The 27,521-nt window shown below is 52.3% G+C and overlaps 2 protein-coding genes across 3 annotated transcripts in view; one reads left to right on the top strand and one right to left on the bottom strand.

Moving 5' to 3' along the window:
• On the bottom strand, window positions 1-23,690 carry NSL1 (NSL1 component of MIS12 kinetochore complex). Its single transcript, XM_066595052.1, has 7 exons — window positions 23,324-23,690; window positions 14,185-14,658; window positions 10,488-10,563; window positions 9,819-9,949; window positions 9,474-9,528; window positions 3,665-3,732; window positions 1-1,714 (listed from the first exon to the last, which is right to left on the bottom strand). Exons 1-7 carry the CDS (start codon window positions 23,477-23,479, stop codon window positions 1,448-1,450), a joined length of 1,227 nt encoding a protein of 408 aa, XP_066451149.1. The 5' UTR covers window positions 23,480-23,690; the 3' UTR covers window positions 1-1,447.
• Window positions 23,691-23,894: 204 nt separating this feature from the next.
• The window catches only part of TATDN3 (TatD DNase domain containing 3), a 56,517-nt gene continuing 52,890 nt past the window's right edge, over window positions 23,895-27,521 (top strand). For both annotated transcript variants that reach the window (XM_066595053.1, XM_066595054.1), the window contains exons 1-2: window positions 23,895-23,977; window positions 24,968-25,000. In XM_066595053.1, coding sequence (XP_066451150.1) covers window positions 23,915-23,977; window positions 24,968-25,000 — 96 coding nt within the window. In that variant the 5' untranslated portion in view covers window positions 23,895-23,914. The remainder of the gene's footprint in view (window positions 23,978-24,967; window positions 25,001-27,521) is intronic.

Here is a 27,521-nt window from a genome sequence, read left to right on the forward strand (position 1 = left end):
CTCATAGGGCAGATGGGGGTTTAATAATCATTTTGTAAGATTTCTCCAAATCGTATTTACAAATCTTCAGCAACATCTAGAGAGCCTCATACAAGGCGAGGGGTCTGAGTTGCACCAGGGGAAGGAGGCAGCTGTGCCATCGGCTTCACCAAGCAGAAAATCGCTGAAGTCGTCTGAATACGGAGCAGGAAGAGTAGAAGCTGAATGTAGAATACGTTCCACGGCCGCCGCAGGGCCCAACATCCCTCCGTGATCATTCAGGTTGGACCACTCGCCTTCCAGTCCGCAGACTCGCTGCATAATATACCTTAAAGGTGTTTTCACATCAATGCCATTTCCCCATCCACAATCTGTGTGCGATTACAGGGGTCCGACTGATGCGCTCCCCCCAGCTCTGTGCGCCCCGACTCCGCCATGTGAATGGGGCGATAGTACACGGTAACCAGCGCTCCATTCACTTCTATGGCTCAATGGGAGAGCAATGCGCTTGCCAACCCGCTCCCAGCCCAGAGGTGACTGTTGCGGTGGGCACACATGGGTGCCAGTTTGGTCATCGCTCACTAAAGTGGCTGCAAGTGCAGAATCATCATCTGAGAAGAGGCTGAGAGTGTATTAAAGTAATAGAAGCAGCCGTAGGCACCTGCCGATCCAGCAAGACAGATTGCATGCCCCTCCCCCTCATTACAGACAGCAGCAGTCACTCGCCCTATCCCTGGCATCACCACTAAGATGCTGGGAGCCATGCTGCGGCCTCTGGTTGGGTGCAGCGGGCAGGTGGGAGGACAGGCGCAGCACCCGCTAGGACCACCACTGCTTCTATTACTTACTGCAGCCTTCTAGCTCACGCATCACACTTGGAGACCCCCTATAAGCTCAATGACCCTTATAAAACACCACAGGCCCAGGCAGCCGCAATGAATTGTGGTAAACGGCACCGGCTATTGGGGCAAAACACCTGACAATTGTTACCTGACCACGTAGAGGGCCTGCTGGTCGGTGTAGTTCCATTACAGCAAGCTGCCGCCCCGTCTTTGGCCCACTGACAAATAGCTAGTCCACATCTGAGAAGTCTTCTCCAGCGACGGGAGACGCCCACCATAGAGCGCAGACGGGCAAGCTATAAGGGAGGGGGGGTTCCCACTAGCTAAGCCCCTCCGCCCTTCATAGTTGCGGAAGACCAGGACATGTGACTGTGGCAACCAAGCACTGGGCCAGCAATGACTTACTACAGCCAGTGATAGGCTGCAGCAGTCACATGACCTGGGCTGCGGCCGCAGCGAGGACGGAGAGTGTGTTGGGGAAGTAGTTTTAGGCAGTGGGAGACCCCTGTAAGGATCTGATCTTCCGTGGTAGGAGTGTGATGCAGTGGTGGCCGTCGGTCGGCCCTCGTGGTCAGCGGGTGAGGACACAGTAATAAGTTACAGTTCATGGCACGGATCGGTCCCCCTCATCCTTCCAGGCTGATCTTCCGCTTCGACCTCAGAGGATACAAGTCATTATGGAGTGAAGAGCTTGGCCGTCGTCTCAGGCTGCGCCCTGGGGAGAGGGTCGCTGCGGGCACACTGGTACCCGGGGTGGTCTCAAGCTCTGCCGGGGGCTGTGGGGCTACTTGATTGGAGAAGATATCTTGGCGTAGATGAGATCCCTGCAGCAGCGGCTGAAGACTGAGAACCTGGGAAAATCCTTCCGCTTTTTCTAAGTGAGCTGGAAGTGCCTGAAAAATGAAAGAAACCATATGGGGTCAACCAGAGGCGCCGGGCCAACAGGGGGGGGGAGGGGTCAACCAGAGGCGCCGGGCCAACAGGGGGGGGGAGGGGTCAACCAGAGGCGCCGGGCCAACAGGGGGGGGGAGGGGTCAACCAGAGGCGCCGGGCCAACAGGGGGGGGGAGGGGTCAACCAGAGGCGCCGGGCCAACAGGGGGGGGGAGGGGTCAACCAGAGGCGCCGGGCCAACAGGGGGAGGGGTCAACCAGAGGCGCCGGGCCAACAGGGGGAGGGGTCAACCAGAGGCGCCGGGCCAACAGGGGGAGGGGGCACAGGACGTCAGGACGGAAGGATGAGTGTAAAACTTAGGGCTCCCACCCACTGGCGTTTTTTTCTCCACTGCGATGCAAGACTAAAGTTAAAGTCTCCCATCGCAGTGCGAGAAGAAAAAAAAAAAACGGCATCCCGCCGACATATCGCCAGTCTTTTCAATGGGGCCAGCGGCAGCAGCGCTTGCCCCATTGAAAAGAGATGGAGAATGCCAGGGACTTCTGCCACAGCTGTGGCAGGAGTTTCCTTCATCCCCGCGGGGACCGCAGGAATGAAGGAATCCTCTGTCACAGCTGTGGCAGAAGTCAGCGGCATTCTTCCTATGTTTTCAATGGGGCTAGCGCTGCTGCCGATCCCATTGAAAGCAGTACTTTCTGGCAAGTCCTGCAGTATGATTATCGGGGAAGGGCTTGAAATATAAGCCCTTCCCTGATAATCATCAAGAAGTGTGAAAAAAAAAATGTATTCCTCACCTCTCCGGCGCTCAGCCGCGTCCTCCGGCCGGCTCCCCTGCACTGCTATTAAGCTCTTTCAGCAGTCGGGGCCGGAGGAGGCAGAAAATTATTATATTATTTGTTTTTATGATCGTAGGGAGAGAAAACGCATCAATTCTGCCATAGATTTTAATTTATTTTTTTTAACAGCGTTAATCATGCAGCATTACTTACACAATCCATTTTTTCGGGTCGGTACGGTTACGAGACAAAAATTCTTACTTTTTTTTAAGGTTTTTCAACTTTTCTGCAATAAATCCCCTTTTTTTGGAAATCTTTTTCTCTAAATCGCTGCATTCAAAGTCCGCCAACTGTAGTTTTTATTGGTACCATCTTGGGGTTCATACGGCTTTTTAAAAATCACTTTTATTGTGTTTTTAGGGAGGCAAAATGCTAAATTAGCATTTTGCATCAGTTTTTTAGTGTTTTTCTTAACGCTTTCTTCCCCTGCACAGTCCAAAGCATGTGCAGCTTATTGTACGCGTCGTTACGGACGCAACAATACCAAATATGTGGGGTTATTTTTTACCTTTTTTATGCCAATATGAGAAAAAGCATAAAAAAGGGTTCCCCCCCCCCCCCCACAATTTGCATCCCTTTGGGGCCCTTATAGTACAGCACTGAAGATCGCTGTGATGAGGCATGACAGGGCTGCCTTATCGCTTATACAGCGATCACAGGCTATGGCAATACAGGACGCCAGTGTCATAGGAACCAGCCAGGCTCTCTGCGATTATATTGCGAGAGATTGGTGACATCACAGAGGGAGCGCGCTTCCTCTTTGAACCCCTCCCATGCCGCGATCTACATAGATCACCGATGCACCATCGCTGTTACAGCGGGAGGCCGACTGACAGCCGGCTCCTGCTGCGGGATAGCGCGAGATCATAAGTGATCCCGCGCTATTCCCAGGACGTAAGTTTACGCCCTGTTGCAGGAAGTACCCCGCTGCCAGGACGTAAACTTATGCCCTGGAGGGGGAAAGGGTTCCGAGGCCCCGATGGGAGGCGCTGCAGGTCTGGATTACCGCGACCACCACGTCCGCCGCTGCGTGTCCCATGGCTAGAGGCCCGGTCCGGGGGATATACAGCAGATTGAGGCAGCATTACTACGCACATCTAATGGTCTCCTCTTACCTTCATGGTTTCCTTAATCTGCTGACAGATGGCGGCGGCGGCGGCGCTTTGTTCCGTCATGCGGGATTCTAAGAGGAGGAAACAATGAATAAGCGCTTCCAGTTTGGGGCAGAGACAGAACTAACGGCTTCCGCTTATCACCATTGACTTCAACAGGGTTTTTAAAACCAAAGCTTCCAGCGGCTTCAGGTTTCCGTTTTTTAGAGGCGTCGGGCTTTTTGCGGCATTACTGCTTAACCTCACAGAACGAAAGCAACAAGGAGCCCTCGGGGTTAAAGACAATTGTGGTAAAAACGGAAGACTTTGTTCTATTGAGCAGAGAAACAGAATGAGACGGGAAGCCAAAGAGGAGGGTAAACACAAGTGTGAATGAGCCCCAAGGAGAAGCGGCCGATCTGGATGACGCTTGTTGCTCCCAGTGTTCTGCGCCGATTCCCCCTGGACACGGCTGTTAACCCTTAACTGCCCGGCCATTCTGCCAGCAACATTCACACATCCTGAACCGCCCCCTGCGATTATATTGCAAACTGCTGATCAGTTGTCATGATGGGGATAGTTGGTCTACTCCGCTGCGAGGTGGAAGACTGCTGCGTTTAGCCGGATCTGGCTGCTCCTGGACATCGCCTGACAGCGCACAACTGTACACTTATATGACCTATAAGACGCTACTATCACCACAAGAATTCTTGACTTTTAGAAGTGACACCATGGGACAATATGGAAGTGGGAGGAGCCATGTGGTGAGCTGCAGCGTATGCTATATGTTTACAGACCGACCAGAGGAAAAGCCAAGCTTCACCGGCCAGAAATGTAAGCTTGTGTCTCTACTGGAGGAAAAGGTGCAGAGTCTTCAGGAGAGAATAGATACATTGTAACTCATTAAAGGGGTTCTGTCACTAAAAAAGAAAAATGCTCTACTTATCTATTCCTCCCCCATCAGTCTACTTACCAGATCTTCACCTCCCCCATGTTATCCTGTCTCCTGCAGTCCGGGGGCTCACTTCAGCTTCAGCTGCCTGATTCTTCTCCTTCCTGTGAGGTTGGCAGTCTTCCAATATATGTTACCTCACAGCTCACAGGCCAGCAGGAGAACTGCCTATCTACTTCAGAGATTACAATTCCTTCCTAGGCAGTGAAGCTACAGCACAGGGACGTGACCTTCACTGACCCAGCAGGAAGGAGTTTGTGATAAGCAGCCCTCATAACAAGCTGGTCCCAGCCTGCAGTGAGCTGACCTGGGGCACTGGAGAAGATGTGATAAGGAGACAGACAGGGAAGGAATAAGTAAGTTTAGATAATTTTTTTTTTAATGACAAAACCCCTTTAAGGAAGGTGAGGATTTTCTTGACAGCAGAAGAAAGTCTTCAAAATGTAAAAGGAGAAGAAATGTCCAGTGTACCTGCAGAAGCCGAGGAATGGAAGCATGTGACCCAAAGACGCCGGAGGATCCGAAGTTGGCCAGCATCCATACTGCTCGGGAACCGGTACCAGAAGGAGAACGAAGTCCAGCAAGAAATGACTCTACCCACAAAGAACAGAGGAGAAAGAGGTCCAGCAAGAAATGACTCTACCCACAAAGAGCAGAGGAGAGGAGAAAGAGGTACAGCAAGAAATGACTCTACCCACAAAGAGCAGAGGAGAGGAGAAAGAGGTCCAGCAAGAAATGACTCTACCCGCAAAGAACAGAGGAGGAAGAGGTCCAGCAAGAAATGACTCTACCCACAAAGAGCAGAGGAGAAAGAGGTCCAGCAAGAAATGACTCTACCCACAAAGAGCAGAGGAGAAAGAGTTACAGCAAGAAATGACTCTACCCACAAAGAGCAGAGGAGAAAGAGTTACAGCAAGAAATGACTCTACCCACAAAGAACAGAGGAGAAAGAGGTGCAGCAAGAAATGATTCTACCCACAAAGAGCAGAGGAGAAAGAGGTACAGCAAGAAATGACTCTACCCACAAAGAGCAGAGGAGAAAAAGAGGTACAGCAAGAAATGACTCTACCCACAAAGAGCAGAGGAGAAAGAGGTCCAGCAAGAAATGACTCTACCCACAAAGAACAGAGCAGAGGAGAAAGAGGTCCAGCAAGAAATGACTCTACCCACAAAGAGCAGAGGAGAAAGAGGTCCAGCAAGAAATGACTCTACCCACAAAGAGCAGAGGAGAAAGAGGTCCAGCAAGAAATGACTCTACCCACAAAGAGCAGAGGAGAAAGAGGTCCAGCAAGAAATGACTCTACCCACAAAGAGCAGAGGAGAAAGAGGTCCAGCAAGAAATGACTCTACCCACAAAGAGCAGAGGAGAGGAGAAAGAGGTGCAGCAAGAAATGACTACCAACAAAGAGCAGAGGAGAAAGAGGTCCAGCAAGAAATGACTCTACCCACAAAGAACAGAGGAGAAAGAGGTCCAGCAAGAAATGACTCTACCCACAAAGAGCAGAGGAGAGGAGAAAGAGGTGCAGCAAGAAATGACTACCAACAAAGAGCCGAGGAGAAAGAGGTCCAGCAAGAAATGACTCTACCCACAAAGAACAGAGCAGAGAAGTAAGAGGTCCAGCAAGAAATGACACTACCCACAAAGAGCAGAGGAGAGGAGAAAGAGGTACAGCAAGAAATGACTCTACCAACAAAGAGGAGAGGAGAAAGAGGTGCAGCAAGAAATGACTCTACCCACAAAGAGCAGAGCAGAGGAGAAAGAGGTACAGCAAGAAATGACTCTACCCACAAAGAGCTGTGTAGTAAGTCCTCTTGAATGGAGAAAAAGAAGTGCTGTTGTGAAGAAGAAAAGGAGTGCGCTGGTCGTGGGGGATTCCCTACTGTCTGAACATTCCTGGAGAACCAGAGAAGTCCCAGAAGAGTGGAGAAAGACAAATGTTGTCTCTATATTTAAAAGGGAAGAAGGTGGATCCAGGAAACTACAGGCCTGTAAGCCTGACTTCTATACCAGGAAAGGTCTCTGAACAAATTATTAAACAGCATGTATGCAAGTACTTGGATGAGAATGGAGTAAGTAACCAGAGCCAGCATGGGTTCGTAACAAACAAGTCATGCCAGATGGATCTAATTTCCTTCTATGACAGAATCACCGACTGGGTTGATCAGGGAAATGCGGTGGATATAGTATATCTTGGCTTTAGTAAAGCATTTGACAAAGTATCTCATACCAGACTTATTGAGAAAATGACCAAATCTGGGATTGACAAGGCAACTGTTAGGTGGATTCACAACTGGCTGAGTGATCGTACTCAAAGAGTGGTCATAAATGGCTACACATCCAAGTGGAAGAATGTATCAAGTGGGGACCACAAGGCTCTGTCCTAGGCCCAGTGTTGGTCAACATTGTTATAAATGATCTGGAGGAGGGAATTGTGGGAAACTGATCAAATTTGCTGATGACACAAAGCTAGGAGGGATAGCTAACACTAGGGAAGAGAGGGAGAGGATTCAAAAAGATCTAGAAAAGCTTGCACAGTGGTCGGCGACTAACAGAATGGTATTTAACAAGGAGAAATGCAAAGTCCTACATCTGGGCAAGAAAAATGAAGAAAGTGCATACAGAATGGGAGGAATTGGGCTAAGCAGCAGCACAGGTGAAAAAGACTTGGGTATACTAATAGATCATATAGACTGAACATGAGTCAACAATGTGATGCAGCAGCCAAAAAGGCAAACACAATTCTGGGATGTATTAAGAGAAGCACAGAGTCTAGATCACATGAGGTCATTATCCCCTCTACTCTTCCTTAGTCAGACCTCATCTGGAATACTGGGTCCAGTTCTGGGCACCCCACTTTATACAAGACAGACAAACTGGAGCAAGTCCAGAGAAGAGTTACCAAGATGGTGAGCGGTCTGCAAATCATGTCCTATGAGGGGCGGATAAAGGATCTGGGAATGTTTAGCAGAAGAGAAGACTGAGAGGAGACTTAATAGCGGTCTACAAATATCTGAAGGGCTGTCACAGTGCAGAGGGATCAGCCCTATTCTCATCTGCACAAGACTAGAAGCAATGGGATGAAACTGAGAGGGAGGAGACACAGATTAGATATTAGACAGTGAGGGGAATCAATGAGTGGAACAGGTTGCCACGGGAGGTGGCGAGTTCTCCTTCAGAGGCTGGACAGACATCTGTCTGGGATGATTTAGTGATCCTGCACTGAGCAGGGGGTCGGACCCGATGACCCTGGAGGACCCGATGACCCCGGAGGACCCTTCCAACTCTAACATTCTGATGGCCCCAGGGCTGCCACTGATTGCATATTAAGACATGCCTGTGGCACAGTTTGATAAACTGCCTCTCAGAACACAGTATAATGCAATACTATGGCATTACATTATACTGTATGAGCAATCAAATGATCACAAGTTCAATGCCCTAAGGGTACTGAAGAAGAAAAAAGTTAAGACAAAATATTTTATAGATTAAAATCGCAAACTACAAGACGTCCCGAAAATAAAATAACGTCCTCGGACAAGCAGATTATGATGGAAAAATAAAAAAGTAATGGTGGTCAGAAAATAACTAATACTCTCCATTCGCTTACTCTCCAGCCCGCCATACCGGGCCCATCTCCAGCCCGCCATACCGCGCCCATCTCCAGCCCGCCATACCGCGCCCATCTCCAGCCCGCCATACCACGCACATCTCCACCTCCCCATACCGGGCCCATCTCCAGCCCGCCATACCGCGCCCATCTCCAGCCCGCCATACCGCGCCCATCTCCAGCCCGCCATACCGCGCCCATCTCCAGCCCGCCATACCGCGCCCATCTCCACCCCGCCATACCGCGCCCATCTCCACCCCGCCATACCGCGCCCATCTCCACCCCGCCATACCGCGCCCATCTCCACCCCGCCATACCGCGCCCATCTCCACCCCGCCATACCGCGCCCATCTCCACCCCGCCATACCGCGCCCATCTCCAGCCCCTTTACCTTCTGTATCACCCCATTACTTGTAGTATGTAAGCTCGTTGGAGCAGGACCCGCACCCCTATTGTCTCCATCAGCTGATTACTTTGTAACCGTGGTTCTGTAATGTTTGTACTTTTGTCTTTCTGTATCCCCCGTCTATGTAAGCGCTGCGGGATATGATGGCGCTATACAAATACAGATTATTATTATTACTCTACTTTTAACCCCTTAAGGACATGCCCCCCCTTAGTTTTTTCCTACCCCTTTATTCATCCATCGGCGTGGCTGTATGAGGGCTGTTTTTTGCAGGACGAGTTGTATTATTTAATGTACTGAAAAAACCTTTAAAGAAAATTCTAAGTGAAGTAAAATGAAAAAAAAAAACAAACCCAACATGACACCCCGCCATCTTTCTGTGCGTCTTGTTTCTACGGCGCACAAACTGCAAAAGTGACCTGATGACTTTATTCTGAGGGTCGGTGCGGTTACTGCGATACCAAACTTAGTGTTTTTGGTTTTTTTGCTGTACTAATTTTTTTCAAAAACATTTTATCTTAAAGTTATTTTCTGCCATCTTCTGCGCACACTTATTTTGAGCGGGGCTCGTTTTGTGCGGGACGTCCTGCAGCTTGGCGCCATTTTGGAATACATACGACTTTATAATCGCTTGTTATTGCATTATTTCTGTGAGACAAAGTTGACCAAATAAGTGCATTTCTGGCGCCCTTTTCTTTCCTGGACGACGCCCCCTCCCGCCCCCGGGTGAGTGCCAGACTGATGCTGCTCAGCTGGGCAGGGGGCTACCTGCAGTTACAGGCAGAGCAGACCACAGATCATAGTCAGGGGGACTCAGCAGCGAGACCCCCACCCCTATGGATAGAACATGGTGGCCTCTACACTCACCAGATCTTGAGTCCAGCTTCGCCTCCTCTGGCCGCACCTCCGGCTTGTAGTGATCCTGCAAAAAGCAGATCAGTTAACATTAAACATCCATATTGTTGCAATAACGAAATGCTGGGGTTACAAATTCTACCACCGGATACTCAGTCATATGGAGGTCAGAGAGGAAGGGGCCCGAGAGCCGGACCCTCTATTACCTACAAAGACTCTAGTAAGTGCATTACACAAACGTTCATCTCCTGCAGGAGGCGCCATAGAACACTCCCTGCATGGAAGACCACAAGGCGCCTCCCTCTGGTGAGGACAGCCAATCACCCCAGCATTCGGTCGGAGTATCTGCCCACCTACCAATATTTCCCGCTCAACCTTCAGCCCTTTCACAAAGTGGTGCAGGATTTTCCTGGGGTTCCGCTTCCTTTTCATCATGGTCTCCAAGACGGAGTCATCCAGCCGGTCTTCAAGGAGCTTAAAAGCAGGTTCTGTAGGAAGAGAACACATAGCGGTTGGCACTAGGAAGCAGCGCGAGAAATGAAAACCGTGACAACCGCGCCAGATCTGGTCACAGCGCCTCTATAGATCCCCCCGGGCCCTCCATACCGAGTTGTGCCCGCTACGGCGGGCTGGAGAGTGAGGGATGCTATACACAAACAGTCGGCAGACAGTAAGCCGTGTGACGGCAGGCAGGGATTGCAGTCAGTAGGTCAGGGAGCATGTTATCAGGGGGTACAGAGGGGCTTGGTTTAGGGGATGTGGGATGCCTGAAGTTTTGTGAGTCCTGGATTGCCCCAATAGCAACTCTATAAAGTCGACCCCCGACTGACGGGACCAAGGATGCAAGCCAAACCAGAATTTTCTATAGGAGGAACAGACAGCCATCATTCTTTGCTTAGTGTCGCCTCCTAGTGGTAACTATATGTAAGGTCCACCCGTGTTACCCAAGGACACTGACAAACTATTGCCCTTCACCCATCGAATAGGATGTGAAGAGATCTGCAGACAGTCGCAGGTTCTGCTTACCAGATGGCGTGTCGGGCGCTTCGTGCCACGGCTGCCCGTTGACGCTGATGTTGTCTTGTAAAGCCGTTTCAAAGTTCTAAAATGGAACAAATCAGCCGCCATTACCTTCCAGGGCAAAAACATCAAATAAGAGAAATACAGAACACTGATGAGCAAATGTGGACGGCCGGGGGCCGAGTCCTTCACAGACCGCGGGCCCCGAGATATGTGACGTCACGAGCTGCGGGATACGCTATATACACTGAGGTTTGTCCGTCTGCCCACTAGTTCAGCCGTCTGATTTCTCCTTGTTACTGCCAGGTTCTCAGACTCCATCATAACGGGCCTCACGTGGAGAGCGCCATCACATGGTGCTGCCGAATCGGCGCGGTCCGGAGTCAGCGAGGAAGCCGATGACATTTTGTTTTCTCTTGATAAGTTAAAGGGGTTGTCTCGCGGCAAACCTCAAAATTTTACCTTACCCCATTCCCCCCCGTCACCCCCCTGGCATAAAATAGCAAATTAAAGCGGTTTTTAAGCTTATAAATAAGGACTTTAAAAAAATCTTCTCCCAAGATGGCCGCCGGTCCTTTCCCAGGGATGCACTGCGGTTTTCTCCCATGGTGCACCGCGGGTCTTCTCCCATGGTGCACCATGGGCTCTGTGCATTCCATTGCCAATTCCAGCCTCCTGATTGGCTGGAATCGGCACAAAAGACGGGGCGGAGCTACGCGATGACGCGTAGAAGGGGCGGAGCCAGAACGCCGCTCGTGCCTGGACCGAGCAGAAGGGGAGAAGACCGCACAGCGCAAGCGCGTCTAAAAAAGCAAGAAGACATCAGAATTAGTCGGCACCATGGAGACGCCAGCAACGGAGCAGGTAAGTGAATAACTTCTGTATGGCTCATAATTAATGCACAATGTACATTACAAAGTGCATTATTATGGCCATACAGAAGTGCTGAACCCCACTTGCTGCCGCGGGACACCCCTTTAACCCCTTAATGACATGGCCTATTTTGGCGTTGAGGACCAAGCGATTTTTTGGTATTTTTCCATCTCCATTTTTCAAAAGCCATAACTTTTTTATTTTTCCGTCGACGCGGCCGTATAAGGGCTCGTTTTTTGCGTGGCGATCTGTAGTTTTTATCGGTGCCACTTTTGGGTATATAGACAATATCGTAAATTTTTTATTTTTTTTTTTAATGATAACAGGGAGAGAAAACGCATCAATTCTGCCATAGATTTTTTTTTTTTTTTTTTACAGCGTTAATCATGCAGCATAAATGACACACTAAATTTTTTCTGCGGGTCGGTATGGTAACAACGATACCAAAATTGTTATATTTTTTTTAGGTTTTTACACTTTTTTGCAATAAAACCCCCTTTTTTTGGAAATCTTTTTTTTTTCTCTATAGCTGCATTCAAAGTCATGTAACTTTTTTATTTTTCTATGTACGGAGCTCTATGAGGGCTTATTTTTTGCGAGACGAGCTGTAGTTTTTATTGGTACCATTTTGGGAAATGTACGGCTTTTTTGATCACTTTTATTGCATTTTTTGTGAGGCAAAATGCTAAAAATTAGCATTTTGCCTCTGTTTTTTAGCGTTTTTTTTTACGCTTTTTGTCGTACAAAATAGAAAGCGTGTTCAACTTTTTGTACACGTCGTTACGGACGCGTCAATACCAAATATGTGGGGTTTTAGTTTTTTTTTCCCTTTTTTTATGCTAATATTAGAAAAAGCATAAAAAAAGGGGTTTTTTACATTTTTTTTTTACATTTTTCTTTTTTTTACACTTTTCTTTTCTTTTTTTTACACTATTTGAGTCCCTCTGAGGGACTTGCAGCACTATGCCTATGATCGCTGTCATAAGGCATGGCAAAGCTACTGCTCTGCCATGCCTTATCGCTTGTACAGCGATTATAGGCACAGGCAATACAGGACGCCGGTGTCTGGCGTCCTGTTGCCATGGTGACAGGCCGGGCTCTCGCGATAACATCGCGAGTTCCGGCCGGAGACACACAGGGATCGCGATCCCTCTGTGAACTCTTTCCCTGCCGCGATCTACTTAGATCGCGGCAGGGAAGGGGTTAACAGCGGCGGGCGCATCTCCGATGTCCCCCCGCTGTTGGAGCGGGACGCCGGCTGTGACTGACAGCCGGCTCCCGCTGCGGGATAGCGCGGGATCTTATGTGATCCCGCGCTATCTCCAGGACGTACCAGGTACGTCATGTTGCGGGAAGTACCAGGCTGCCATGACGTACCAGGTACGTCCAGGAGCGGGAAGGGGTTAATATGGCCATACAGAAGTGTATAACCCCACTTGCTGCCGCGGGACACCCCTTTAATATGGCCATACAGAAGTGTATAACCCCACTTGCTGCCGCGGGACAACCCCTTTAATATGGCCATACAGAAGTGTATAACCCCACTTGCTGCCGCGGGACAACCCCTTTAATATGGCCATACAGAAGTGTATAACCCCACTTGCTGCCGCGGGACAACCCCTTTAATATTCCGGGGTGTCTGGTGGGTCCAGTGGCTACATAAAGGGAACCTGTCGCATCTGGCGTTACCCGTGGAGGATGGCGCGGCCCGCGATTCCATCCTTCAGCCCGAGCGCTCTCTCCAAGAAAGCCGTATGTGCCGACGGGAAAACAGTCCGCTCAGACGTCAAACGGCTGACAGTAGAGGAACGGGAGGTAGAAGTGCAGCCGCCCCCGACCCCCGGCCGCCCTGCCAACACCACAACTTGGTTAATGAGGCTTCTGGGAGTCTTTAACCCCTTAAGGACACGGCGTATTTAGGCCATGCCTTTACTTCTCCATCAACACGCCATCTGAGGGATGTTCTTCGTGTGGCGCGCTGCAGTTTTATTGGTACTTGCGGCATTTGTGATCCCTTGTGTGTTTTTTGGGCGGCAGAGTGAAGAGCTTTAGCATTTTGCTTCTTGTATTTCCTCCTTTGCCATTCCTTGCTGCGCAGGATAAACCGAGCGTTCAATTTATTGTTTGGGTCGTTAGAAATACAATTACAATCAAACTTGTGGGATTTTTTAATTTTTTTTTAAGCACCCGCAGCCGGCAGCCATGACAAACTTCGGTCATATAGCGTTAAGGGGTTAAAGGGAACCTGTCAGCTGGTCCATACAGCTCAAACCGCAGTCCGCACGAACCGCAGCAGCGCGCTTCTCTTGGTCTGAAGTCCAGCGTCGCCCTGAACAAACACTGTGAAGGTCAGTCTGAACGGGGCACCGCCACCCTGCCTCCTCCCCGCCCACGGCACAAAGACTGACAGGTCTCTCCCCAGACACACAGGATCCGGAAAGAAGGCTGAGGGGAGACTTAATAGCCGTCTACAAATATCTGAAGGGCCGTCACAGTGCAGAGGGATCAGCCCTATTCTCATCTGTACAAGGAAAGACTAGAAGCAATGGGATGAAACTGAAAGGGAGGAGACACAGATTAGATATTAGACAGCGAGGGGATCAATGAGTGGAACAGGTTGCCACAGGAGGCGGGGAGTTCTACAATGGAAGTGTTCAGAGGCCGACAGATATCTGTCTGGGATGATTTAGTGATCCTGCACTGAGCAGGGGGTCGGACCCGATGACCCCGGGGGTCCCTTCCAACTCTGCCAGTCTATGTAGGGAGAGATTCGAGAAGCTGAAGATGACAATAGATTGAGAAGTCGCGGCGGAGCCTGAAGTCTTCTTACCCAGATGAAGTTGTGGGTCTCCCGCTGGCGCTGCTCCTGGTTTAGGTCGCTCTGACTCTCCAGGATCTGTCTGCTGAAGTCGGCGCACATCCCCAGGACATCCTGCAGCAGCTTCTTGGACACACACTGCACTTTGCCGTCTCTTGGACGAGGAGGGCCGGAAGTTCTCCTATCTGCATTTCTTACAGGGCTGTCAGGGCCGCATGGAAGACGTCTCGATGGACTTAATAGAGAGGGGTTTCGTTTCTCACTATTCGGTGAAGTGCTCTGTGCGGACGGCCCGGCGTTCTCGCTGCTCGGTACCCCTGAGGACCCGGCCGTCATCTCTACAGAAGGCCCCACTCTCTCTCCACCGGTCGTTCGGCTTGTGGTGGAAGAAGCTTGTACGTCAATCCTTCCAACACAGTCGTCACCGCGTTGTCTGCTCTCCTGGGGGGACCCCGTCTCCCCCACATCACCGCCCAGTCGGCCAACCTGGAATGAGAACATTAAAAGTCCCTTTAATTACTGCAATCACTTTGTGGCACTTAACTCCCAAATGAGCAAAAGTGTTACAGTCCTGAACGACAATACGCCCCTTAGCCACGTTGTGTAGTTTAGTGGTCCGACTTCCATTTGTGGGAATACCAGTATCCCCCCCACCCCGTTGTCTCAGACCTTTTTACTCATTTATAATCTACCACCAAAAATGTAATCTGCGACTATCTGCAGAGACTTTGAAGACCTTGGAAAGAAGGTGAAGGAACCAGGGGCTCAGGTGGTCTTCTCATCCATCCTCCCAGTGGATGGCCATGGAATAAGAAGATGGAACAGGATCCTAGAGGGGAACAACTGGCTACGTCGATGGTGCCGTCAGCAAAGATTTGGATTCCTAGACCATGGGGTGAATTACCTATATGATGGACTGCTTGCTAGAGACGGGTTGCACCTTACAGACAGGTAAGCATAGATTTGCTTCACTCATTAGGAGAGCTTTAAACTAAAACAATATGGGAAGGGAAGTGAAAGGCAAAAATATACAGCTAATTAATACAACTGAGAACCTCGTTATTAGAAGTGGAAAGGATAAACAAAGACAAACAATTCAGAAGGCAAGTAGAGGAACAAGAGACCCCGATCACAAACTAACATGATTATATACAAATGCCCAGAGCTGGGAAACAAACAAGGAAAACTGGAGCTCCGAACACAGGAAGAGAAATATGATGTCATCGGCATCACGGAAACTTGGTGGGATGATACACATGATTGGATACAAGGCTTGTAGGATACAATGTATTTATAAGGAACAGACCTAATAAAAGGGGAGGAGTTGTTGTATTGTATGTTAGGAGAACATTCATCTCCACAGAGATTCAAGCTTCAGAGCTGGGAGTTCTGTAGGAACTGTTTGGGTAAGAATACAAGGAGAGAACAACAGAAAGGACACCATTGTAGGCATTTACTATAGGCCGCCGGGACAAGCAGAAGATATGGAGGAACTCCTTCTACATCAGATGGCCAAGCTCTCAGAGAAGCCCAACAGAGTGATCATGGGAGATTTTACCCATCCAGACATTTGTTGGGAATCTCTCAGGTAAAAGTAATGGATCCAACAGATTCTTATCTGCTCTTGGAACAACTTTATCTTCCAGAAGGTAGAAGAGAAAACAAGGGGATCTGCTATCTTGGACCTAATTCTTACCAACAGGGAGGGAATGGTTGAGGAAGTAAGGGTGGCTGGGACCTTAGGAGGCAGTGATCATGATATCCTTGGATGTTGGATAACAAGGGGAGGAAGACCTGAGAAGACTCAGACCTCAAGGTTGGATTTCAGAAAGGCAGATTTTACTGAACTCAGGAAGAGGAAGAATCCAATGGCGGGATGTTCTTAAGGACAGAAATGTCCTTAAGCAGGGGGTCGGACCCGATGACCCCAGAGGTCCCTTCCAACTCCACCATTCTATGATTGTAATAAAAGCTCTCCAACCCATTATAGGTCCCCCAGAGGGCGGCCAGTAACATCTCCAACCCATTATATGTCCCCCAGAGTGCGGCCAGTAACATCTCCAACCCATTATATGTCCCCCAGAGGGCGGCCAATAACATCTCCAACCCATTATATGTCCCCCAGAGGGCGGCCAGTAACATCTCCAACCCATTATATGTCCCCCAGAGGGCGGCCAGTAACATCTCCAACCCATTATATGTCCCCCAGAGGGCGGCCAGTAACATCTCCAACCCATTATATGTCCCCCAGAGGGCGGCCAGTAACATCTCCAACCCATTATATGTCCCCCAGAGGGCGGCCAGCAACATCTCCAACCCATTATATGTCCCCCAGAGGGCGGCCAGCAACATCTCCAACCCATTATATGTCCCCCAGAGGGCGGCCAGCAATAAATACAACATATTATATGTCCCCCAGAGTGCGGCCAGTAACATCTCCGACACATTATATGTCCCCCAGAGTGCGGCCAGTAACATTTCCGACACATTATATGTCTCCCAGAGTGCGGCCAGTCACATCTCCGACACATTATATGTCCTCCAGAGTGCGGCCAGTCACATCTCCGACACATTATATGTCTCCCAGAGTGCGGCCAGTCACATCTCCGACACATTATATGTCCTCCAGAGTGCGGCCAGTAACATCTACAACACATTATATGTCCCCCAGAGTGCGGCCAGTAACATCTCCAACCCATTATATGTCCCCCAGAGGGCGGCCAGCAACATCTCCAACCCATTATATGTCCCCCAGAGGGCGGCCAGCAACATCTCCAACCCATTATATGTCCCCCAGAGGGCGGCCAGCAATAAATACAACATATTATATGTCCCCCAGAGTGCGGCCAGTAACATCTCCGACACATTATATGTCCCCCAGAGTGCGGCCAGTAACATTTCCGACACATTATATGTCTCCCAGAGTGCGGCCAGTAACATTTCCGACACATTATATGTCTCCCAGAGTGCGGCCAGTCACATCTCCGACACATTATATGTCCTCCAGAGTGCGGCCAGTCACATCTCCGACACATTATATGTCTCCCAGAGTGCGGCCAGTCACATCTCCGACACATTATATGTCCTCCAGAGTGCGGCCAGTAACATCTACAACACATTATATGTCCCCCAGAGTGCGGCCAGTAACATCTCCAACCCATTATATGTCCCCCAGAGTGCGGCCAGTAACATCTCCAACCCATTATATGTCCCCCCCCGAGTGCGGCCAGTAACATCTCCAACCCATTATATGTCCCCCCCCGAGTGCGGCCAGTAACATCTCCAACCCATTATATGTCCCCCAGAGTGCGGCCAGTAACATCTCCAACCCATTATATGTCCCCCAGAGTGCGGCCAGTAACATCTCCAACCCATTATATGTCCCCCAGAGTGCGGCCAGTAACATCTCCAACCCATTATATGTCCCCCCCCGAGTGCGGCCAGTAACATCTCCAACCCATTATATGTCCCCCAGAGTGCGGCCAGTAACATCTCCAACCCATTATATGTCCCCCAGAGTGCGGCCAGTAACATCTCCAACCCATTATATGTCCCCCAGAGTGCGGCCAGTAACATCTCCAACACATTATATGTCCCCCAGAGTGCGGCCAGTAACATCTCCAACACATTATATGTCCCCCAGAGTGCGGCCAGTAACATCTCCAACACATTATATGTCCCCCAGAGTGCGGCCAGTAACATCTCCAACACATTATATGTCCCCCAGAGTGCGGCCAGTAACATCTCCAACACATTATATGTCCCCCAGAGTACGGCCAGTAACATCTCCAACACATTATATGTCCCCCAGAGTACGGCCAGTAACATCTCCAACACATTATATGTCCCCCAGAGTGCGGCCAGTAACCTCTCCAACACATTATATGTCCCCCAGAGTACGGCCAGTAACCTCTCCAACCCATTATACACTACCGTTCAAAAGTTTGGGGTCACATTTAGAGATGAGCGAACGTACTCGTTTCGAGTACTTACGCACCCGAGTACCGCCATTTTCGAGTACTTCAGTACTCGGGTGAAAAGATTCGGGGGGCGGGGAGAGGCGTGGCGGTGCGGGGGGGGGGGGGGGGAGCAGCGGGGAACAGCGGGGAGCCCTCTCTCTCTCCCCCTCTCCCCACTGCTACCCCCCGTGCCGCCACAGCACCCCCCGAATTTTTTCGCCCGAGTACGGAACTACTCGGAATTCGCGGTATTCGGGCGAAAAAGGGGCGTGGCCGAGCACGTTCGCTCATCTCTAGTCACATAGAAATGTCCTTATTTTTGAAGGAAAAGCACTGTACTTTTCAATGAAGATAACTTTAAACTAGTCCTAACTTTAAACAAATGCACTCTATACATTGCTAATGTGGTAAATGACTATTCTAGCTGCAAATGTCTGGTTTTTTGTGCAAAATCTACAAAGGTGTATAGAGGCCCATTTCCAGCAACTATCACTCCAGTGTTCTAATGGTACAATGTGTTTGCTCATTGGCTCAGAAGGCTAATTGATGATTAGAAAACCCTTGTGCAATCATGTTCACACATCTGAAAACAGTCTAGCTCGTTACAGAAGCTACAAAACTGACCTTCCTGTGAGCAGATTGAGTTTCTGGAGCATCACATTTGTGGGGTCAATTAAACGCTCAAAATGGCCAGAAAAAGAGAACTTTCATCTGAAACTCGACAGTCTATTCTTGTTCTTAGAAATGAAGGCTATTCCATGCGAGAAATTGCTAAGAAATTGAAGATTTCCTACAACGGTGTGTACTACTCCCTTCAGAGGACAGCACAAACAGGCTCTAACCAGAGTAGAAAAAGAAGTGGGAGGCCGCGTTGCACAACTAAGCAAGAAGATAAGCACATTAGAGTCTCTAGTTTGAGAAACAGACGCCTCACAGGTACCCAACTGGCATCTTCATTAAATAGTACCCGCAAAACACCAGTGTCAACATCTACAGTGAAGAGGCGGCTGCGGGATTTTGGGCTTCAGGGCAGAGTGGCAAAGAAAAAGCCATATCTGAGACTGGCCAATAAAAGAAAAAGATTAAGATGGGCAAAAGAACACAGACATTGGACAGAGGAAGACTGGAAAAAAGTGTTGTGGACGGATGAATCCAAGTTTGAGGTGTTTGGATCACAAAGAAGAACGTTTGTGAGACGCAGAACAAATGAAAAGATGCTGGAAGAATGCCTGACGCCATCTGTTAAGCATGGTGGAGGTAATGTGATGGTCTGGGGTTGCTTTGGTGCTGGTAAGGTGGGAGATTTGTACAGGGTAAAAGGGATTCTGAATAAGGAAGGCTATCACTCCATTTTGCAACGCCATGCCATACCCAGTGGACAGCGCTTGATTGGAACCAATTTCATCCTACAACAGGACAATGACCCTAAACACACCTCCAAATTGTGCAAGAACTATTTACAGCAGAAGCAGGCAGCTGGTATTCTATGGGTAATGGGGTGGCCAGCGCAGTCACCAGATCTGAACCCCATTGAGCTTGTTGTGGGAGCAGCTTGACCGTATGGTACGCCAGAAGTGCCCATCCAACCAATCCAACTTGTGGGAGATGCTTCTAGAAGCGTGGGGTGCAATTTCACAAGCTTACCTCAACACATTAACAGCTAGAATGTCAAAGGTGTGCAATGCTGGAATTGCTGCAAAAGGAGGATTCTTTGACGAAAGCAAAGTGTGATGTAAAAACAATGTTATTTCAGATACAAATCATTATTTCTAACTTTGTCAGTGTCTTGGCTCTATTGTCTATTCATTTCACAACGCATGGTGGGGAATAAGGGGGACTTCATGGAAAACACAAAATTGTTTGGGTGACCCCAAACTTTTGAACGGTAGTATATGTCCCCCCGAGTGCAGCCAGTAACCTATCCAACACATTATATGTCCCCCCCGAGTGCAGCCAGTAACATCTCCAACACATTATATGTCCCCCAGAGTGCAGCCAGTAACATCTCCAACACATTATATGTCCCCCAGTGTGCAGCCAGTAACATCGCATACACATTATATGTCCCCCAGAGTGCAGCCAGTAACCTCTCCAACACATTATATGTCCTCCAGAGTGCAGCCAGTAAAATCTCCAACACATTATATGTCCTCCAGAGTGCGGCCAGTAACTTCTCCTACACATTATATGTCCCCCAGAGTGCGGTCTGTAACATCTCCAACACATTATGTGTCCCCCAGAGTGCAGCCAGTAACATCTCCAACACATTATATGTCCCCCAGTGTGCGGCCAGTAACATCTCCAACACATTATATGTCCCCCAGTGTGCAGCCAGTAACATCGCATACACATTATATGTTCCCCCGAGTACGGCCAGTAACATCTACAACACATTATATGTCCCCCAGAGTGCAGCCAGTAACATCTCCAACACATTATATGTCCCCCAGAGTGCAGCCAGTAACATCTCCAACACATTATATGTCCCCCAGAATGCGGCCAGTAACATCTCCAACACATTATATGTCCCCCAGAGTGCAGCCAGTAACATCTCCAACACATTATATGTCCCCCAGAGTGCAGCCAGTAACATCTCCAACACATTATATGTCCCCCAGTGTGCAGCCAGTAACATCGCATACACATTATATGTCCCCCAGAGTGCAGCCAGTAACCTCTCCAACACATTATATGTCCTCCAGAGTGCAGCCAGTAAAATCTCCAACACATTATATGTCCTCCAGAGTGCGGCCAGTAACTTCTCCTACACATTATATGTCCCCCAGAGTGCGGTCTGTAACATCTCCAACACATTATATGTCCCCCAGAGTGCGACCAGTAACATCTCCAACACATTATGTGTCCCCCAGAGTGCGGCCAGTAACATCTCCAACACATTATATGTCCCCCAGAGTGCGGCCAGTAACATCTCCAACACATTATATGTCCCCCAGAGTGCGGCCAGTAACATCTCCAACACATTATATGTCCCCCAGAGTGCGGCCAGTAACATCTCCAACACATTATATGTCCCCCAGAGTGCGGCCAGTAACATCTCCAACACATTATATGTCCCCCAGAGTGCAACCAGTAACATCTCCAACACATTATATGTCCCCCAGAGTGCAACCAGTAACATCTCCAACACATTATATGTCCCCCAGAGTGCGGCCAGTAACATCTCCAACACATTATATGTCCCCCAGAGTGCGGCCAGTAACATCTCCAACACATTATATGTCCCCCAGAGTGCGGCCAGTAACATCTCCAACACATTATATGTCCCCCAGAGTGCAGCCAGTAACATCTCCAACACATTATATGTCCCCCAGAGTGCGGCCAGTAACATCTCCAACACATTATATGTCCCTCAGAGTGCAACCAGTAACATCTTCAACACATTATATGTCCCCCAGAGTGCGGCCAGTAACATCTCCAACACATTATATGTCCCCCAGAGTGCGGCCAGTAACATCTCCAACACATTATATGTCCCCCAGAGTGCGGCCAGTAACATCTCCAACACATTATATGTCCCCCAGAGTGCAACCAGTAACATCTCCAACACATTATATGTCCCCCAGAGTGCAACCAGTAACATCTCCAACACATTATATGTCCCCCAGAGTGCAACCAGTAACATCTCCAACACATTATATGTCCCCCAGAGTGCAACCAGTAACATCTCCAACACATTATATGTCCCCCAGAGTGCGGCCAGTAACATCTCCAACACATTATATGTCCCCCAGAGTGCGGCCAGTAACATCTCCAACACATTATATGTCCCCCAGAGTGCGGCCAGTAACATCTCCAACACATTATATGTCCCCCAGAGTGCGGCCAGTAACATCTCCAACACATTATAGGTCCCCCGGGAGGACATGTTCTGCACACGGTAACATCGCTGCCTCCCGCGGCTCACCCTGCAGTACGGTTACCCGCCCGTCTCCCCCGCCCTCCTCGCTGTGGCGCTCATGACGCTCTCGTGGACCCCTGCGGGGCGCACAGACCAGCGTCTCTATCGTGGGGGTCTTTATGCCGGCCGCTCTGGTGGGTTTTGCGCAGCTCGTCCTCTTCACAAGGACCGCGTGCATTAAGATCCACCATTGTTCGCCTACGCCCCAATGCCCGCGGGCGCGGACCGCGCTGTTCACTATGAACCCCCTGGCTCTATGTCCGCAGCGTGAGATAACCCGGGGGCCGCGGCAGACTGCGCTGCGGGAATCGTAGTCAATGGAAGCCGCCCGTCACGCTGTACTTTGGCCGTAGCGCAGCCTTAGTATATACGCGCCCCGCCCCCGCCTCATGTGCTGTACTGCGGCAGGGTCATGCGGGCGCTACGCAGCGGATCCAGAGGCGAGTACGGGGTCTCGTAAGGCCTCCTTCCCACGAGCGTGACGGGCTCCGCAGCGTAATATTCCGCTGCGAAGCCCGTCACGGCGCCCCCCAGAGCCCCTATACTTACCTGCGGGAGATAGCGTGAAATCGCTTCCCCGCCCACCGCCGCCGCGTCACCGCCCGTCACCGCCCACCGCCGCGCGTCACCGGCCGTGTCACGTGACGCGGCCGTGCGCGTCATATGGCGTCATATGACGCGCGGCGGTGGGCGGGAAAGCGTTTTTTCACGCTATCTCCCGCTGGTGACAGCGGGAGATAGCGTGAACGGACGGCTTCCATTGACTGCAATGGAAGCCGTCAGTGCGTACAGCCCGTCCTCACCCGCAGAAAATAGAGCATGCTGCGGGTGAGGACGGGAGAAATCGCGGTGCGTAATTCCGCGGTGGAATTACGCATCGTGAGCATTGTGCTATTAGGTTCAATAGAACCTAATAGCTGCGGGCAACGCAGCGGATTTTCGCCGCGAATTACGCGGCGGAAATCCGTTCGTGGGAAGGAGGCCTAAGGCCTCCTGCTCGCGGGCGGACCGGTCCACTGTCTTCCGCTCAGCAGCTCTCTGCGGTGACGCCAGCTCCGCCATACTTCCTCACTGTCGCCGGACGGCTTCCATTGACCGTGCGCAGCCCACACAAAGTCGCTTTGCGCTCGTGGGCAGGACGCCGCGGATTGTCATTGCAGGCTACGGGCTGCACCTGCTGCAGAAGCCGGAGGCCTTACTGTACCCCGCGGGGCAGCTGGTGCAGACAGACCCCACACTGCCAGGAGGAGCAGCGGAGGGCCGCACTACACACCGTGGAAGGGGCGGCTCTTCCATCCTCTCGCCTCTCCGTCCCGCCGCGGTTGTCATGGGCGGCCGGACACCCCCGCGGCCTCCCCTCGGCCTCCTCCGGACTTCCCCGCTGCAGCTGGACACTTCTCCGTTTTGGACTATCAACATTTGCCGCCATTTTCAAACGTCCAGGAGCGGCGCCGGAAGTGCCCCCGCCTAACCCGTCCCTATGGGAACCGAGGCCCGAACAATCGTTCCGCTTAGAGACCCGGAGGACGGGCCGCAGCCAGAGTTACTGGATGGTTCCCTCGGGATCCGTCACCGCTCTGGTTATCTACTGCCCAGAGATGAGTTACAGCGGTTCCCTCACGGACCGGCTGCCGGAAGGGACGGCGCCATCTTAGTACTCCATACATGTCCTCATACCTCCCCTACATTAAGGTTTTTATAATATTCAGTCGTACATTCCTCAGAGAGTCTTCAGTATATTAAAATATTCCGTGACCTACAATTATTATCATGTTTCTCGCCTTCATTTCATCAGAAGGTGTACAAAGATGGCGGCGGGTGCTTGGTGACGCGCATGCGCAGTGTGCCCTCGGAGCGGCCAGGCATGGCGTGGGCCGGCGGAGCCGTGGACTGTCACTGCCACCTGTCCGCCGCTGACTTCAGCCATGTACGTTCATAGTCGTCGCGCCTTTACATCACGGGCAGCCGCTGCTTCCTATGCAGTATGCTGGGACTTGTAGTTCCACTAGTTTAGAACGGAGAGACAGGAAAGTCTACGGAGAAGCAGCGAGGGCACAATTAGCGCAAGCAGGGCGTCCGACTGTAGGAAACATGGTGGCCGTGCAGCGCCTGCGGTTCACGGACGGCCGCGCCGGTACGTTTAAAGTAATGACATCGGCGTGGAGGTCGACGCGTTACGGATTTACAGGCCGCGCCATAAATGAGATGTAGGACCGTCGCCTTTCTTCCATCGCGCTGTAAACCGCGGCGGACCTCCCCTTCCAAGTCTGGATTGTGAATCCGCAGCAGTCACGCCTCGTATGCGCTTACCCGGAGAGCGGAGGCCGTCGTCGTCATGTGACCTTCCTCGCCACGAGGGGAGAAATCACATGACCCGCGGCGGATCGTAGGAGGAGTCGCTCCGCACGCTCCGTTATGGTCTCTGTCCGGCGGTCTCGCTCCGTATTTCCGTTTAAGAGCCTAAAAGTGGCGCCGAGAACAGCCGTCTCGCAGATTTCTTGTGCCAGAAGGAATGGCGCGCTGGACTCCCTGCCGCACCTCCGGCATCCGCTTTGGCGGTTTTTATTACCGGCAGAGGGCATTTCTGGTGGCGCCGGTTTGGGGATTTTAAGGGACCAGCCCAGCGATGCCGCTGGATGGAGGAAAATGAAGCGAACTGGCGTTGGGTCAGCTGATGCGGACGAGCGCTCGGCGGGCGGCTCTGGGGGCGGGCAGCGCCGACTGTCAGGTTTCTTGATCCTGAAGAGCAGTAACCCGCGCCGAGAAGCTTCCAGAACCTCTGATGTCACGGGGGGCCTGTAATGCCTCATGTCTCCTGCGGGGGCGCTGCAGGCAGCCAGCTCTTCTATCTTGGGGAGGGTCGCAGGCGGTTCGCTGACCAGCGCCATTTATTCTCTCTTGTCTCTCTTACTTGCAGGACCTTGATAACGTCGTGAGTGCAGCCGTAGCGGTGAGTGTGACGCGCGAGCGAGGGGCGGGCTCCCGGCGGCCGTGCCGTGCGAGCGAGGGGCGGGCTCTCGGCGGACGTGCCGTGCGTGCGAGCGGCGGGCTCCCGGCGGACGTGCCGTGCGTGCGAGCGAGCGAGGGGCGGGCTCCCGGCGGACGTGCCATGCGTGCGAGCGAGGGGCGGGCTCCCGGCGGACGTGCCGTGCGTGCGTGCGAGCGAGGGGCGGGCTCCCGGCGGACGTGCCATGCGTGCGAGCGAGGGGCGGGCTCTCGGCGGACATGATGCTCCTCGTCTTCAGGGCGGCAGGGTGATGACCAGTATGGCGGACATGGCGCTTCGTGTTCCGTCCTGCATGGTGGGTCGTTCTGTGTGACGTTGGGTCAGGGGCGTCGCCACAGCACAACTGAGAGGAGTCGGGGGTCCAGGAGAGTCGGGGGCCACAGAAGTCAGAACCCCACTGTCCAAAGTGGATATACTTACAGATTGACTTAAAGGGGTTATCTGGGACTTAAAAAAAAAAATCCTGGACTTCAAATGGTGTAAAGTAAAGAAAAAGTGTGTCCACCCCTGCTGCATCCGGCGGTCATGTGTGGGCGGTCCTCGCCTGCTGCAGCCGGTCCCGGCGGTCATGTGTGGGCGGTCCCAGTCCACCCCTGCAGCCGCTCCCGGCGGTCATGTGTGGGCGGTCCCTGGTCCACCCCTGCTGCAGCTGTTCCCGGCGGTCATGTGTGGGTGGTCCCGAGTTCACCCCTGCTGCAGCCGGTCCCGGCGGTCATGTGTGGGCGCTCCTGGTCCACCCCTGCTGCAGCCAATCCCGGCGGTCATGTGTGGGCGGTCCCGGTCCACCCCTGCTGCAGCCAATCCCGGCGGTCATGTGTGGGCGGTCCCGGTCCACCCCTGCTGCAGCCTATCCCGGCGGTCATGTGTGGGCGGTCCCGGTCCACCCCTGCTGCAGCCAATCCCGGCGGTCATGTGTGGACAGTCCCAGTTCACCCCTGCTGCAGCCAGTCGCGGCGGTCATGTGTGGGTGGTCCCCGGTCCATCCCTGCTGCAGCTGGTCCCAGCGGTCATGTGTGGGTGGTCCCTGGTCCACCCCTGCTGCAGCTGGTACCGGCGGTCATGTGTGGGCGGTCCCCGATCCTTCTCTGCTGCAGCGGGTCCTGGCGGTCATGAGTGGGTGGTCCCTGGTCCACCCCTGTGGCAGCTGGTCCCGGCGGTCATGTGTGGGTGGTCCCGAGTCCACCCCTGCTGTAGCGGGTCCCGGCGGTCATGTGTGGGTGGTCCCCTGTCCTCCTCTGCTGCAGTAGGTCCTTGCGGTCATGTGTGGGTGATCCCTGGTACACCCCTGCTGCAGCCGGTCCCGGCGGTCATGTGTGGGTGGTCCCCAGTCCATCCCTGCTGCAGCGGGTCCCAGCAGTCATGTGTGGGTGGTCCCCTGTCCTCCTCTGCTGCAGCAGGTCCTTGCGGTCATGTGTGGGTGATCCCTGGTACACCCCTGCTGCAGCCGGTCCCGGCGGTCATGTGTGGGTGGTCCCCAGTCCATCCCTGCTGCAGCGGGTCCCAGCAGTCATGTGTGGGCGGTCCTCGCCTGCTGCAGCCGGTCCCGGCGGTCATGCGTGAGTGGTCCCAGGTCCTCTCCTTCTGCAGCGGGTCCCGGAAATCGTGTGGGCGGTCTCCGGCCCTCCTCTGCTGCAGCGGGTCCCAGCGGTCATTAGTGGGTGGCCCCCAGTCCTCCTCTGCTGCAGCGGGTCCCAGCGGTCATGAATGGGCGGCCCCCAGTCCTCCTCTGCTGCAGCGGGTCCCAGCGGTCATTAGTGGGTGGCCCCCAGTCCTCCTCTGCTGCAGCGGGTCCCAGCGGTCATTAGTGGGTGGCCCCCAGTCCTCCTCTGCTGCAGCGGGTCCCAGCGGTCATTAGTGGGCGGCCCCCAGTACTCCTCTGCTGCAGTGGGTCCCAGCGGTCATTAGTGGGCGGCACCCAGTCCTCCTCTGCTGCAGCGGGTCCCAGCGGTCATTAGTGGGTGGCCCCGAGTCCTCCTCTGCTGCAGCGGGTCCCGGAAGTCGTGTGGGCGTTCTCCGGCCCTCCTCTGCTGCAGCGGGTCCCAGCGGTCATTAGTGGGCGCCTCCAGTCCTCCTCTGCTGCAGTCGGTCCCAGCGGTCATTAGTGGGCGGTCTCCGGTCCTCCTCTGTTGCAGCCGGTCCCAGCGGTCATTAGTGGGCGGCCCCCGGTCCTCCTCTGCTGCAGTCGGTCCCAGCGGTCATTAGTGGGCGGGCCCCCGGTCCTCCTCTGCTGCAGTCGGTCCCAGCGGTCATTAGTGGGCGGGCTCCGGTCCTCCTCTGCTGCAGTCGGTCCCAGCGGTCATTAGTGGGCGGCCCCCAGTCCTCCTCTGCTGCAGCGGGTCCCAGCGGTCATTAGTGGGCGGGCTCCGGTCCTCCTCTGCTGCAGTCGGTCCCAGCGGTCATTAGTGGGCGGGTTCCGGCTCTCCTCTGCTGCAGCGGTCCCAGCGGTCATTAGTGGGCGGGCTCC

The sequence above is a fragment of the Eleutherodactylus coqui genome, chromosome 3, assembly GCF_035609145.1.
Source record: "Eleutherodactylus coqui strain aEleCoq1 chromosome 3, aEleCoq1.hap1, whole genome shotgun sequence".
NCBI lineage: Eukaryota > Metazoa > Chordata > Amphibia > Anura > Eleutherodactylidae > Eleutherodactylus > Eleutherodactylus coqui.